This window comes from Apium graveolens, chromosome 6, assembly GCF_009905375.1.
Source record: "Apium graveolens cultivar Ventura chromosome 6, ASM990537v1, whole genome shotgun sequence".
In the NCBI taxonomy this organism is placed as follows: Eukaryota; Viridiplantae; Streptophyta; class Magnoliopsida; order Apiales; family Apiaceae; genus Apium; species Apium graveolens.
This window is the reverse complement of record NC_133652.1, coordinates 212,972,542-212,988,723: the sequence shown is the minus strand read 5'-3', so window position 1 is coordinate 212,988,723 and position 16,182 is coordinate 212,972,542. Positions and strand designations below refer to the sequence as shown.

The following is a 16,182-nucleotide window of genomic DNA, read 5'->3' as shown; positions in this document are numbered from 1 at the left end:
AGTGTGTTGTGTCAGACCAGGTGTGGTCTGTGAGTTGCTGTAGAAAGTTAGAAAGGTCCAGTTATTTTAAATAAGTTGGTTTGTAATAAGTATTTAACCTAAATTATACTTGAACCTGGAAAAAAAATCTTGTGAAGGGGTTGCTTATATTGAAATAAAAGTAAGTTAAATGCATTATATATGTAGTTTGATATTATTAGTGATGTCAATTAATTTTTTATGAAACAATTTTTTTTAAAACACAATCACTTTTAAATTCGTAGAAAAAAAAGGATTAAATTCAAGAAAATAGCATGTTCAGACCGTCAAAGCATACAATCAATCATTCATAGGTATGTTATTTACAAAATTAGGTTTAAATAAATGTTAATACTTATATTTTAAAATCTTATGAAAATTAATTAAAATTTTATTATTTTTATTCGAACCCCATAAATATTATTTATGTACCGGCATCGATCTCATATATGAACCACTTCATATCCCGGGAGAGAGGATTTGTTATTTTTTTCCAGAATTTTAAAACAAAAAGATAGAAATGGATATCAGATAATGAACATATGAGCGAGGACCTACGAGAAGGGAAAAGAAAGCCAAAAACAATGTTAACCATACAGACGCAAAACGATGTGATCATCTCCCATTAGAATATCATAAGAATCTGAATATAATTATAATATTATCGCATAAGAATCCTAATTTAATTATCAAATACCATCCTATAACGATTTTAGTAGGAAAAATAGGTAACTAATATGGTTTAGTTGAAAGGGATAATTAATTAAACAAGGACGTAAGAAGAATAAAAATATTATTAAATACGGGTAATTATGTACTTTTATCAAATAACGATCGACCGACTAACAAATTTTTAATGTTTCGTCTATTATAATATAGTATAGACTAGTTTAAATCCCGTGCAAACGGGTTCTTGTTAATATTAAAATTTTTATTTATCTCGTCATATTATAATTTTAAAATATTTATATAAATTTATAATAATTATAAATTTGTAATAAAAATGATAAGATAACTGTGCTCGTAGTTGAGTAGGATACGTATAATATATCTAGTAGTTTATCAATTTATTTTTAAAAATTTAGTAGTAGTTTAGCTATGATTGTAGTATAGTAGCATAATTAGACTAGGTAGGTAGTAATTTAATAATTTAGTAGTTTAGCGGATATATAATACTCCCTCTATCCCATTCATTTTTATACACTTTCCTTTTTTGGATATTTCATTCAATTCTATACATTTCAAACTTACCAAAAATAGTAAAAATTTAATAATATAAAAATCAACTACATCCATACTTTCTCTCTCTACACTCACTTTATTCATTAGATACTGATTGATCCCACCACTTTACCCAACTTTATACTTTTTTTCATTAAATTACACTTTTTTTTTCTCTCTCATCTCACTATCTTCGAGAAACTAATATTATTTTAAAGAATTTCTTGTTCTCCATACTCAAACCATTTGTATAGAAATGATTGGGACGAAGATAGTATTATTTATTTATTTTTTAATAATTAAAATTGGAAAATAACCGTCATTACATTATAGTAGAGATATCCCAGTCATTTTATAAGCGTGTTCTAATCTTATCATAACAATTTTGATTACCATGAATGATTGATGACAGATGAATTTCTTAAATTTTATACGTACTCATACAAAAATACACCCATTTAAGTTCCATCTGTCCCTTGTTTTGAAAACAGCTGCAACCCCGCACCGCCCTCCATCCGTTCTTTCTTCTATGCCCTTGATTTTAAATCTCACTCGGTATTTAAGTACGAGTAATGCTAGAAGAAAGGTTACAAAAAATTACCATAAAATGACATGGCACGGGTGATATGACATAATAAAATATTTTAATTTATGCTATTTATGTAACTGTAAGGGGTCCGTTTATATTTAACCAACAAATATATAACATGTACTATTTGTAATTATTTTAATAACTCATTTTGTCCTTCTAGCATTTTTCATTTAACTATTTTGTCCTTTTTTCTTTATTTTCTTGTTTTTTTTGTTGTTGTGTGTTTTCTTACAACTAGTTACTAACTCTACAAAGAAACATATCTGGGCTATTGTAAGAGTTTGTGGTGCTGTGTAATGAAAACCCATTGAAGCATTTTACTTTCGTCTTGTTTTTCCAGATGGGAAAATTAGTATTATCTCTGTTGCTTGCTTTTCTTTTCTTTTCCGGTCTCCCTTGTGGAGATTCTCATTTTCAAAATTCTCAAACAACACTCACTTCAGGTTCGTTTACTAAATCTCACTATCCCCTTTTCATTATTAGCTGTTTGATTAGTTGAATCTTGAAATTTAATACCTCATATTTTTTTAGTTTAACTTGCTTATAAGCTTAAAAGAACCAACCCCTTTACCTTTTTTACAGTAAGGAGAGAGAGGGGGGGGGGAGAAAGGGGGAGAGGGAGGGAGGGATGGGGAGAGAAAGGGATATATATATATATATATATATATATATAGAGAGAGAGAGAGAGAGAGAGAGAGAGAGAGAGAGCATATCTGCTTAAATGTGTTTTGTATTCTAATTTGTATGCTTTTTTTTCAGGTGAAATACAGAAAGGAGTCAAAAGAAATCTGCTTGAAGAAGAACAAAATAATGAGACTCCTGTGAACTCATCATATCTGATTTTGGCTGCAAAGAGGACACACAGAAGAGACCCTCTTGATGATTTTAAGAAATATACAGGAGGATGGAACATCAGTGAGAAGCATTACTGGGCTGTAAGTTAATATTATTAAAAGCATTCTCAAAATTTTATTTTGTTCCCTTGAAAGAATGTTGTTTTTTTCTATACTTTTCAGTTGCAAGACCCTTGTTTTATGTATATGTTCACAAGTTGGTAGAAGGCATGTGCTTCTGTTTAACTGTCCAATAATTTCAGTAACATGGGCGTATGGGTCAACAATTTTTTTTTATGTCACTTTGTTGTATAATGTATATAGTTTAATATTGATTTAATTTTTTAGCAGCATATGCCATTTGACTAGTCTTAACTCTTTGCTTGAGGGCTTAAACTGAATGGACTTTGTGTTGGTTCAATTAATTGTATAAGTAATTGTGCAAGGGAAATTTCTGAGGTAAGATCTCGGTTTCCTGTTTTTGCCATTTTTCCTGTTTTTGCTATTTGTTCATGACTATCAGTTTCAGGCTGCTATAGTGTCGTTCTTGAGAAAGCCGTTCCACAGGGTAAAGTAGCTATTTTCACTTTCCGAGATTTTCTTCAATTTTTTCTGAAAAAATATAGAACTCAGCTCTAGATGCAACGTCAGTAGAAACCTCATTATTAATAGTTTTTTTATCTGACTAATTGCTTGCTGCTGTATTGATACTTTTGTTATATGCTTAATATGTTTGGGACTGAATGTATATGTACAGTATCTAATATTCAAAAGTTATATCAGTACATATTTTTATAAAAGGGGACCGTTTCATTGAAAAACATTGTCATGCTTTTAAACAGTTGTGTTGCAGCGCTTATTGGGAATCCAGATAATAATTCCGAGAATCCTGTCGAACATCCTCATAATGATTGATCATGTAGACATCTACATATAGATATAGTCTCAATCCATCCCTGAGTTTAATCACAGGTTTCCAGACAATTTGGTCTAATATATCAATGGACAGAATACCAGTAGATCAGTAATTAGCTAGATATGTTAATAAAAGCATTCAATTTGCAAACAAAGAAACTATTACAAACAGCAGTTTTGGAATCTATTTGGCGATCAATTTAGTTTGTTGTGTTATCATTAGTGCTTTCAAGTAAACTCTTTTCTGTAGCCACATTTTTTATCTTAATTAACTATTCCTTTTCTGGTTATCTCTCTTTCGTAAACAATACTTGAGTGGTTGGGAAGCCTTTAGTGCTATATGTTTCTCTCTTCTATCATGGTATTTATTGGTGATAACACTTGTGTGTTGAACTTCTTTGTTTCTTAATGAAAAAAGAATACTATATATGTTGCATAATTTGTTTCTTTCATCCAATTTGCAGAATATCTTTTTTATTGTTTCTAACCTGTCATTTCTGTGAATGCAGTCTGTGGGTTTCACTGCTGTTCCTCTCTGGATTATTGCAGCTGTCTGGTTTGTGCTATTTGGGCTGTGCTTGTCTCTCATTTGTCTATGCTATTGTTGTTGTCGAAGAGAACCTTATGGCTATTCCCGTTTGGCTTATGCCCTCTCACTTATTTTTCTCATACTCTTCACCACTGTCGCAATGTATGTCTCTCTACAACTCCCTCCTTTTAGCTGTATTGCCTATATACACAGAATCACTTTACTGATGCTAATACATGGTCTTATGTTTTCAGCGTTGGATGTGTCATCTTGTACACTGGTCAGGAGAAGTTCCATAATAGTACATCAAAAGCATTAACTTATGTTGTGGATACTGCAAATAGCACTGGGGAGAAACTTAGAGATGTATCAGAATATCTTGGGGCTGCTAAGAAAATTCAAGTGAATCAAGTTTACCTGAATACTAATGTCCAAACTGATATTGACCAGATACAAGAAAAGATTAACTCTTCTGCCACCACTCTTACTGAAAAAGCAGTGGATAATTCAGATGATATACATGATATCGTAGACTCGGTGTAATAATTGATTGTTTTAAAACTTTTATCATTACTTATCATCAAACTCTCCATAAAGCTGATATGTCTTCATCTTCCCAGGAGATTGGCACTAATCATAATATCTGCTGTTATGCTTCTTTTGACTTTTATCGGATTTTGTAAGTACCCTTTGATTCCCTATGTTCTCCCGTAATTGATATATTAGAAATGCACGGTAGTGCTACCACATATTTTCTTATTTTACAATATTGATTCCAGTGCTTTCGCTGTTCGGCAAGAAGACTCTTGTGTATATGTGAGTAGAAAAGTGATTCCGAATTTTCATAATTAATCACTGGTCTTTTTTTGGATGATTTAATGGTCAGTTATATATATATGTGTGTGTATATATATGTATATATCTGAGAAATGCTATCTTTAATATCTGGTACAGCTTGGTTATAGTTGGATGGATTCTTGTGACCGGAACATTCATTTTGTGTGGTGTGTTTCTGCTCCTCCACAAGTAAGTTCTTTACTTCTTTCATGTATCTAAATTATTCATAGAATACATTTGTTTTCTCCGAGCCTATTACCATGGCTAACTTAGCCATCTAGCAAGTTTTTATACATTTCGTTTATGCAAAACGTTCTCTGAACTGACTGGCCTTAACAGAGAACAGTTGACTTTTGCTCCATGTGCCTTCAACTATTAACTGTTCGCTCTACTTGTGCCCTTTCGTATTTCTAACGCTGCAAGGCTATAAGCCTATAAATTTTATCCTACATTTTTTATAACGAATAATATAACCATTTTGGACTTTTACCAATACTTTGCTTTAGCTTATAATATAAATAGATAAGATATACTCACCTTCCCTTTATCTTAATGGGTAATCCTCTTGGAGTCTTGGTGCTAGCACTCTAATAATTACCAAATGTACTTGACCTGAAGGATATTTATCATCAGAGGCTTCATTTTTATTTGACGTTGAAATTTCCAATGAAACTCTATTAGTGAACCAGGGATTTGCTTGTTTACATATTAGTTTGTCCGTGAACAAGGGATTTGCTTGTTAACATATTAGTTTGTTCTTGAGTTATGCTTTATAGATCTGGCGTACAAAACATATCTACAGTTAATAATTATAGTCTAATGTTTAATTCTTGCAAATGTAGTGTGACTGCAGATAGCTGTATTGCAATGAATCAGTGGGTTAAGAACCCAACTGCTCATACAGCATTAGATGATATTCTGCCATGCGTGGACAACATTACTGCACAAGAGACCATGACAAAGAGTAAGGAGGTCACTACCCAACTTGTCAATGTGGTTAACAACGTCATCAGCAATCTTTCAAACTCGAATTTCTCCCCCAGTTTTAAGCCATTGTACTTTAACCAATCTGGTCCGCTGCTGCCAATCCTTTGCAATCCATACCATCCTGACTTTACGAATCGAACATGTGCTCCTGGTGAAGTGGAATTGAGCAATGCGACAGAGGTACACATGACTATTTGATAATTTTTAGGATTTTTTTTATATTAATGTTATCACTTGTCAAACCAAGCGTTAGAAGGAAAGGGTCCATGATTTAAGAATTTTACTTTCATGAAAGTTGTTTACGTTATATCCTGCTTTATAATATGCCAATCAGATGGGGAACTTCCTGTGTCGTACAGTCTAAGCAGAGTACAAGATAAGAATCCTTGTTTAGAGGCTCTTGCACCAGAAATCTGTCCAGCTGGAGCATGGAAATTAGTCAGGAAAAACAATGTTTGCATGTTACAAATGTTTTTATGAAAACTTCACGGCTCAAAACTTTTAGAAAAAGATCCCTTGCAAGTTGTAAATAATACTCTGTTTTTTATACAATGCAGATTTGGAAGAGCTATGTTTGTCAAGTTTCATCTGATGGAATATGCATCACAACTGGACGTTTGACTCCAAATTTCTATGAGCAGATGGCTGCTGGCGTAAACGTAAGCTATGGACTCTATCATTATGGTCCATTCTTAGTCGAATTACAAGATTGCACCTTTGTCCGAGAAACTTTCATAGTCATACATAGGGAACACTGTCCTGGTCTCCGAAGGTACAGTAAATGGGTTTATTCTGGTCTGGTTATGGTATCCACAGCTGTAATGTTGTCTTTAGTCTTCTGGGTTATATACGGAAGAGAGAGGCGGCATCGTGTTTATACCAAAGCGATCCGCGCTCGTGATTTTGATAAAGGTACTTGAAGTTGAAAGTCTGGTTCATGGAGTGACATGCTCAGTCTGTCTAGTTTGGCATTGGTTCTTGAGATTTTGTATATAGGTTGACCATTTTCAGTAGTGTCTTTTGAGGAAGTCTATGATCTATTTTTAATTGTTTCTCAGACTCTTATCGAATGCCTATATATATATCTTTGCATGTAATTTGGCTCTTGGATTTATTAAAGAGGCGATTTTTACATTTTCTCCGGATAGTATTTTCATGATTATGTTGATAATTATTTTTTATGGTTTAGGGGAAACTAGGGTTTTTTGCCCGCGCTCACTAATTTTCATTTTTTTTTTAAAAAGTTTAAATTTAATGTAATATTGTGATAAGATATTTTATTTTAACATAATTAACTAATAATATATTTTGTTTATAATAGAAGCAAGGCACATTTAACATTTTTTCATATGACATACAATTAAACCTTTTTAAAATAATAAGGTTGGTATCGAGAAAAAAATATTATTTTACCAAGTTTATTATTTTATCAGAGTAAAAATACATTGTGTCCATTATGTTGGGACCGGAAAAAAAATAATATTTTAACGATTATTACTTAATCGAGGTTCGAGTGTACATTACTTTTGCAATGTCTACAGTTTTAAGAAGAAAATAAACCAAAAAATAAATATTTAATTAATGAAAATTAAATAATCTCATTATGTGTATCTTCAATATTTTTTGGTTAATTTTTTGAATGAAAATTAATTTATAAAATGTGATAATTATTCATTTATAAAATATAATAATTTAAATGGAAATAAATTTAATTTTGATATTTTCTTGATGATATGTTGTGAAATTTAATTTAATATTCTTTATCGAATTTCATTATTACGATGAATTTTACTATTGTAATAGTTTTTTAAAAATAATTTAAATTTATATTTTAAGAGGAAGTAATTCATACCCAACATATCTTTATCAAACTTTTGGGTTTGGGCCTAATAACCTACTCACAACGGCAAACAGAAAATGGAGAACAGAGCACGACAATTCAGGAGGATCGAATATGGCGACTACGACAACTCACGCAGAGAAAACAGAGCAACTATCGAAATCAGAAGATTATGAAAATTTTATGGAGGTTAGTAACTCGATCCTTCTATGCATGTACTAGTCATCACCTTTTTTAAGGGTTTATGTTTAATAGTTTGATTAATACTTTAATTATGATCCAAATCTAATATTTCGGTGTATATAATGAAAAATTTGTATGCATAAGAGTATTCCATGCATTGATGTTGATTGCATGTGTAAGTTGCGATAATGATATGATTTCATGGTTTATTACAGTAGTTCTTAGAGTTAGTAGATTGATCACAAGTTTATTAAGATTTCTGTATATCGTATTTTGGATTGAGTTTCAAATTTGAATGTTCAGGAAGTTAATAAAAAGCACGACTCATAGAATGTTGACTGGGATATGGGTAATATGTCAAACAAATTTTTTTCATTGCTTCTGGAAAGATGAATGTAAAGTTTAGGTATACATGATTAATCAATGTTATATGTAGGTAGAGAACGAAAACCGTTAGCGAGCTTTGTTTCTGCAAATGTCGAGAGAGATGAGGATGAAGCATTTGTAAGTGATTGAATGTTTATACTTAAACGTTATTAAGAAGTTGAGTTTTATTGTACTTGATTGTGTCATCTATCTAAAATTGCAGAGGGTTCCATCTAGTTTTATTGATGAATTTCAGAGTAAACTTCATTCCCAATTACACATAAAGTGCAAGACAATTATTTGGAACGCGAATTATGATAAGTATGGAAAGAAATTTTGCGGACTTCAAGAATTTATGAGATTTTATGATTTAAAAATATATTCTGTTGTTGTTTTTGAATATTATGGGTATGGGAACTTTACTGTCCACTGTTACAACCATATAGCAGTTTCAATTACGCATCCATCAGTTGAGCCAATTGATTTTTTCAACAAAGAGAATTATAACAATTGGATGATGTATGAGTTTATATATTGTCGTAATCATAATGTCACAGAAAGGTACCTCGCTTATATTCACTACAATGCTATAAGACTTGATCTTGAGCAATCTTTGATGGTGATCATACAATATTCAAGTATGGAGTACTTGGAGAATATGATGACCACTCAATCCATCTATACATTTATTATTAACCTCGTATGGATAAACATTGGTTTTATATCCTTAAATGTAATATTCAATGTGTTCAATTGAACAGGAATTGCCTACTGCTTTGGAAAATTTGTACAGGCAATGGAAAAGATCGTCCAAAATTTATTTAACGCATGGATGCAGAAAATGGGATGTACTCATACATTGGGTTGAAGATAAGTGTTTGTTTGGTAAAGGATGGTATGGAATTCTGAAGGAGTTGGATATTTGCGTAGGTGATGTTGTTGCTATGGATATGTCTGAAGAGCTACCAGAGATTGTTCTACTTTATCTTTAAAAAGAAAGACGTGGAAGCTGAGAAAAAAAGGTATCTCATTATTTTTTTTATTATTGTTATGAGGGTGCAACATTTTATGTGAAATATCAGTTTTTAATGCCTAAACGATAAAAATATAATAACTAATAAATTCAAATATGATAATTAACAAACATGGGATATGAATGGAAGAAGATTTTTTTATAAAATTCTTTTTAAGGACCCTTTAAAGCATGGATATGTTGTGAGTAAACAATATGTTCTTATAATGTTCTTGTAGCATTTTTAGTAAACCTTCAATAATTTTTTATGTTTCAACATTATAACAGACAATCCCGAGGTTTATAGGCTAGGAGACTGAAAAGCAGCTCCTTGGTGTTGAACATGTTGTAATCAATGTGATTCAGTGGCAACTGAGAGACAATACTAAAATAAGGATAATTTATCGGTTAAAAGAATTGATTAAGTTTTTTGGTCTGGTGGAAAATGATATAATATTGTTTAGTTTGATGTGAATGGTGGCTTGTGTGGAAGGATTTTTATGTGTGAAGGAATGGAAATTACATGTTCCAGAGTAGAAAGTAGCGGGATGAGTCGGCCGAGTGACAAATTTTTTCTTTTTGAGGAACTAGTCCAAATCCATTTGCTGAGATGGGTATGAAATTTTTTATGTTTCCTTTATTAGTTTGCAGTCTCCTTTTAGATATGCATGAGTCATATTTTTAACATTGTCTTATATTTGTACTTAAAACAAAATGTGGACATTGTGGATATGGCAAGTGACATGGAGGTCGAAAAAAATGATAATTCTGCAGATGCTAAAGTTGGAATACCAAATATGGAGATGATTGAAAACCACAATCCATATGATGCGCAAGATGAAATGATTCTTCAGTTTTCTAAAAAATTGGCTGGAAGCCTCTTAAACTCTAGCTTTCATGGAGCGGTAGTTTTCAACTCATAAGACTATAATATAACTATTTCTATTACATTGTTGTATTTTGTTCAGATACAAACATATAAAATTCTGCTAACATTTTAACTATCTGTGCAACATATTCCAAGAAATATAAGATTCCGAGATCAAATATGGAAAAGCGGAGACATGCTGAAGTTCAGAACGGTCTAAGGAGTTTGGTATATAAAAATAGTTCTCAACGGTACAGCTGCTAGATTTTCGCGTGGATGGAGCAAATTTGTCAAAGAACTTGACTTAAAGGAAGATGACAATCTGCGCTTCACATTGCAGCAAGACGGTGATGTTCCAACTTTTAACATTGAAGTCAATCCTCCCAATTAGTAATGGAATTCCATATATTTGATAGCACCAGATTCTGCTACTTATTAGTATCAAGATATTTTGGAGACCGAGATATGATATTCTGATGTTGTCGGAATTAGGTTGGTTCAATTTGAACGTGTTCCATGTGGTTATGCTTTAAATTACTTTCAACGATTATTGTAATTTCTTGTTTGCATATGCGACTTAGGTTTTGAAGGTGGTCATGAGACATTGAACCGAATCCATCAAATTAGTACTAGAGTGCCAGTTTATTGTCAGTGGCAGATATATTGCTTTATATTATAGATATAGTTTAAGTTGATGACGCATATGCATAGTGTAAACTGAACCTTTGTCGTTCTGTTATGTTTAATATGACTTTGGATTATTCTCGTAATCCTCTCTATGTTTGAAATGACTTTGATTATTGTAATGTAGAAACATTTATTTTAGAAATCACTTCAGGTTCATATTCGATTTGAAATATTTGATACACTTTTATTTTTATTTTGTTTAATTGACACATATCTTTAGCAGGTAAATTACAGTACCTACAATGTGAGAAAATAAGTTTTAAAGTTAACTACTTCATGAACATTTTAAAAGTAAAATATATGGATATTTTTTAAAAAATACAATATATTCGTAGGTGAGAATAGATAATTACTACATAAGAAATTGAAAAAGATGACAGAGTAAACTGAAATATCAATGATCTTCATTTTCTCTTTAACTTGAAGAATGTAGATATAAGCAGATGCAAGAACTACGATAATGTGAGAAATGTAAAAAGATCCACTTCAATTCTTCATGCCGTGCTACTAAAGGTTTAAGAAGGTATTATTTAAATCCAAAATCCAAAATATAATAGAACCAACAATAATAGATAATTGGGCTTTGAACAAAAATTACACATAGTCCCAAATTCGACAAATATTATTTGATGTAAATATGAAAAAACTTTATAAATCATAAAGCTTGAGCTCTCATGGCAAAAGTTGATACCGAGGCTGACAATGCAGAATTAAAGGTACCTCAAACAGTAACGCCCTCCAAATCCGGGGTCTAGATCTGGGGGTTACCTACCAATCACTAACATAATATAAACCCGTTTAATAATTATACAAACATATATCCAACCCCTTCGTATTCTATCCATGATTTTTAAGGTTAAGGTATGAAAATAAGAACAAAACACTATCTTTATTGTAAACCTAAATTCAAAATTTTATAGAACTTTTTTTATTTCAAACCAACTATCTAAACATGTTTTAAACTAAATTCATTTTATTCAATTACATACTACATCTATCTACACTACACCTGATCAGGAAGTTCAAAGCTCTCTTCTTTTATCGGGATTAGCACCCTTGGTGCCAGAGGGTCCCGCCTCTTGACTCGCTTCTTCACCACACGAGTACGAATATGTTTCATTCTCTGCTTTAATTGAAAAAGAAGGTGAGTAACAATAAAGGGGTGAGTCATAATTGCTCAGTAAGTTCACAATATATATAGTATTAAAAGAAAGTTAAATGAACCGGTAATCTAATTGTATGTATAGCTATATATCTCGGCAAAGGATAATGAAGGCCGCTATTGGCGATTATCAATAAATTAGACTGGACTCAACAATCACAGTACTGTAATCTGCTAATCAGTCAGATCCAGTACGGATCTATTCCATTCACATAGACCCGTGTCATAACAAGGTACCCAGACTCATTTCTGGCCTCCGTAATTCATTCAAGGGTCCAGTTCATTCCTGGCCCTAACCGTAACCATCCATTCCATAGGACAAACATCCGGAACTATCGATATGCGTCGATGCCATCTAAATCATTGAGATGTACATTAGGATATAAGTATTACATAATCTATTAGAATATGAATAGAGTATTCAACGTATCAAGGGAAATCAGGAATCAAAATGAAAGTATGGCCAAAAGAACAGTAATTGTGTATCAGTGTTTGTGGATAGGAACTATCAATATTGATTGAATTAGGAATTTGAATAAAATGAAACAATTCACTATTCTGGGTTTAGAATAGGGGAAAAACTTGCCTGTTACGTGATCTACCGCAGATATATCACAGTTCCCTAACACTGGCTTGATCTGCCTTGTTGGATTCGTATATATCAATAGAAAGATACTCATTTAGTCGACTTATACCTCATTTGTATATCAATCCGAATCTACGTAGCCCTTATCGTCTACCCGTACGATTATAACTGACTCGTATAATATTTATCTAGTAATTAAGACTCGACTGACCACATAAATCACATAGCATATAAGTTAGATAGTCACTCTCGGCTTTAAAATATTTTTAGAATTAAAATCGGATCAAAATTCGCATTAGCGATCAATATCTAACTTGTTCCCTAATTTTTGGAATTTATTATACTCGTATTTATAATTAATAGGGTCTATAAAGAAATAAGTATTGAAAGCCGACTTTTATCCGAAAGAAATTAAGATTTAAAATTATTTTTATTGAAAAGTGATCATTTTTTGAGTCTAAAGACTTTCGTTTCGATTGAACCGGATAAATGGTTCAATTATTAATCAACAAATAAGAATAAATCAATTTTTTATTCAAAATAGTTAATTATTAAAATCAATTAAACCTCAAATATATTTTTAAATAATTATTTAGGAAAAATCATAATTAAAAATGATTTTTTCCATAATTTTTGGAATTAAAATAAATTTAAAATGAATTATTCAAATTAAAATGATTAATTATCAAATTAATTAATCAATTTAATTAAATACTAAATAACTAATAAATAAATGAATAAATAAATAATTTTTGAATTTTGGAATTTTTTTCCAGATATATTTATAAAATTAATTAACTAATTAATTAAATTAATTAATCTATTTATTTAAATAAATAAAACTAATTTTATAATTTATAAAAATAATAAAAAAAAATTCAGAAACACTTGTCAAAAAATGGAATTAGGTCAGAGCGGATCAAAACCGGGTTCTACAAATGGGTCAAACGGGTCAAAATCCGGGTAATGAAGAAGATGACAAGAAATTGCCCAGAATCCGGCACCGGCCAGGATTCTGGCAACCCGTTTTCAGGCCAAATCACTTCAACAATTCAACTTCGGCCATAAGTAACCAGAATCATCCCTGTGTCAACTTCTTCGGCCAAATCGAATCAAAACTCCGGCCAACTATCGATTTCACTCCTTTGTACATAAACCTTTGATTTTAATGGCTCAAATCAAATCTTAGATCATGTACAATCAAAGCCCTCTCATTAAACCAACCTCAGATCACTCAAACTCAAAAACGATCAAATCAAAAATTGGGTATAAACCCTAATAATCGAATTCACAAAAACAGGAATCGTTTGATGAAATTAACTACATAAATCGACTACAAATCATCATACAAAGTTGTATCAATCATCAAATCAACCTAATAACCATAGAATCAAAAAGCCCTTATTCAGACATGAACCCTAGAAATTGAAATTGAAACTGAAATATACGAATTAAAACATGAAATTGATGCAAGAAACTGAAAGAACAGAACAAGAGCATCGATTTGAGTACTTACATGATCATATTTGGTGCTCAAAATCGATCAAAATCACAGCTTGATTGTTCAACCCGAATCCGAAACCCTAACTCCGAAAACAGAGAAAATTTCTGATTTTTCTGATTTTTCTGATTTTTAATAATTTAATTATAATTAAATAATTAAATTAGGCTATTTATAGTAGTAAAATAATACTCAAAATTAAAATTAAGGCCTTAATTATAACTCTTAATAAAATTAATTGTCCCTTAATTAATAATTTTTGGGGAATAATTTTTATTTTAAAAATATCCAATAAGTATAAAATATATGCCAAATTTTCCAAAAAATCGTGAATAATTCAAAACTGCAAAGAAATGGAATATTTGAAAGTCCTATGATTTTATAAAAATAAAAATATAATTTTTATGGGGTTTTTAATACCCGAAGGGGCCCAAAAAAGTCACTTTTCGAGAAATGAGAAAATTCCTAAATTAACTAGATGTTCAAATATCGATACGATATAAGTCATGCAAGGCAATATAAGGCCAATTATTTTATATGAAATATCAGCTACTAAAACGAAATTTGGGTCATATAACTTTTGATACAAAAGCATTTAACTTTCAATAAAATTGCCGATAATTACCCGAAAAATATTTCGAACTACACGGAACACATATAGCACACAACAACTAAGGTTTTATGACTAATTACACATAACAAAACATAATATACCTTAATTATGATATAAAATAGTCACAATTTCTCAGTCGTTACATCCTTCCCCCTTAAAAGGATTCTATCCTCAGAATCTCGCTAAGAAAATAACTGGGGATACTTTTCTAACATGTCACTTTCAAGTTCCCAGGTTGACTCTTCAACCATAGGATTTCTCCATAAAACTCTTACTAATGGTACAGACTTATTTCTCAGTACTCTCTGTTGCCGATCTAGAATTTTTATTGGTTGCTCTACATATGACAAATCAACTTGAATTTCTATTGGCTCATACTCTATCATATGCTTCGAATCAAGATTATATCTCTTCAGCATCAACACATGAGACACGTAATGGATATGCTGCATATGGGGCGGTAAGGCTAACTCGTATGTGATCTTTCTGACTTTCTTTAATATTTTAAATGGACCAAAGTAACGTGGCTTCAGTTAACCCTTTTTGCCAAATCTGGTCAATCGGTTCTCCTTCCTTGTATTCCATATCTTTCCTGGTCTGATCCGCATATTTTCCTTGTCGACTCTGCGCTGCTTCTTGTCACTTTTGGATAAGTTCCACTTTTTCTTTAGTCTGCTGGATCAATTCTGGACCTAGAATCTTACGTTCACCCACTTCATCCCAACACACTGGAGATCTACACTTTCTTCCGTATAAAGCTTCATAAGGTGGCATTCCAATACTCGTATGATAGTTGTTGTTGTAAGAAAATTCCACCAACGGTAAATGTTCATCCCAACTACCTTCAAAATCTAATGCACATACATGTAGCATATCTTCGATTGTTTGGATCGTTCTTTCGCTTTGCCCATCCATTTGTGGATGATATGCAGGGCTCATATTTAATTTAGTGCCCAAGCATTCCTGGAATTGTATCTAGAATCTTGAATTAAAATGTGGATCTTGATCATATACAATTGATACAGGAACTCCATGTCGCGTCATAATTTATTTGAGATATAAGTGCACTAACTTGTCAAGAGAAAATCTTTCGTTGATTGGAAAAAAATGTGCTGACTTCGTTAGTCTGTTGATAATAACCCAAATCGCATCATGATTTGCCCTGGTTCTTGGGAGTCCTACTACGAAATCCATTGCTAGATGTTCCCATTTCCATTCCGGAATATCCAGTGGTTGTAATAATCCGCTTGAACATTGGTGCTCTACTTTGACTGGTAGGAACATATAACATTTACTTACCCATTCTGCTATTTCCTTTTTCATATCTGGCCACCAAAAGTTTTCTTTTAGATCTCGATACATCTTTGTGTTCCCTGAATGAATGGAATATCTTGAGTTATGAGCGTTTCGTAGGATTTCTTCTTTTAATTCT

At 31.6% G+C, this 16,182-nt stretch overlaps 1 protein-coding gene across 1 annotated transcript; it reads left to right on the top strand.

The window, feature by feature from the left end:
* The first annotated feature begins 2,044 nt into the window (after positions 1 to 2,044).
* LOC141666632 (uncharacterized) lies at positions 2,045 to 7,066 on the top strand. Its single transcript, XM_074472745.1, has 9 exons — positions 2,045 to 2,274; positions 2,591 to 2,766; positions 4,089 to 4,270; positions 4,363 to 4,647; positions 4,729 to 4,787; positions 4,888 to 4,924; positions 5,063 to 5,134; positions 5,788 to 6,112; positions 6,490 to 7,066. The coding sequence occupies exons 1-9, from the start codon at positions 2,172 to 2,174 to the stop codon at positions 6,850 to 6,852; spliced, it is 1,602 nt and encodes a 533-aa protein (XP_074328846.1). The 5' UTR covers positions 2,045 to 2,171; the 3' UTR covers positions 6,853 to 7,066.
* The last annotated feature ends 9,116 nt before the right edge of the window (positions 7,067 to 16,182 follow it).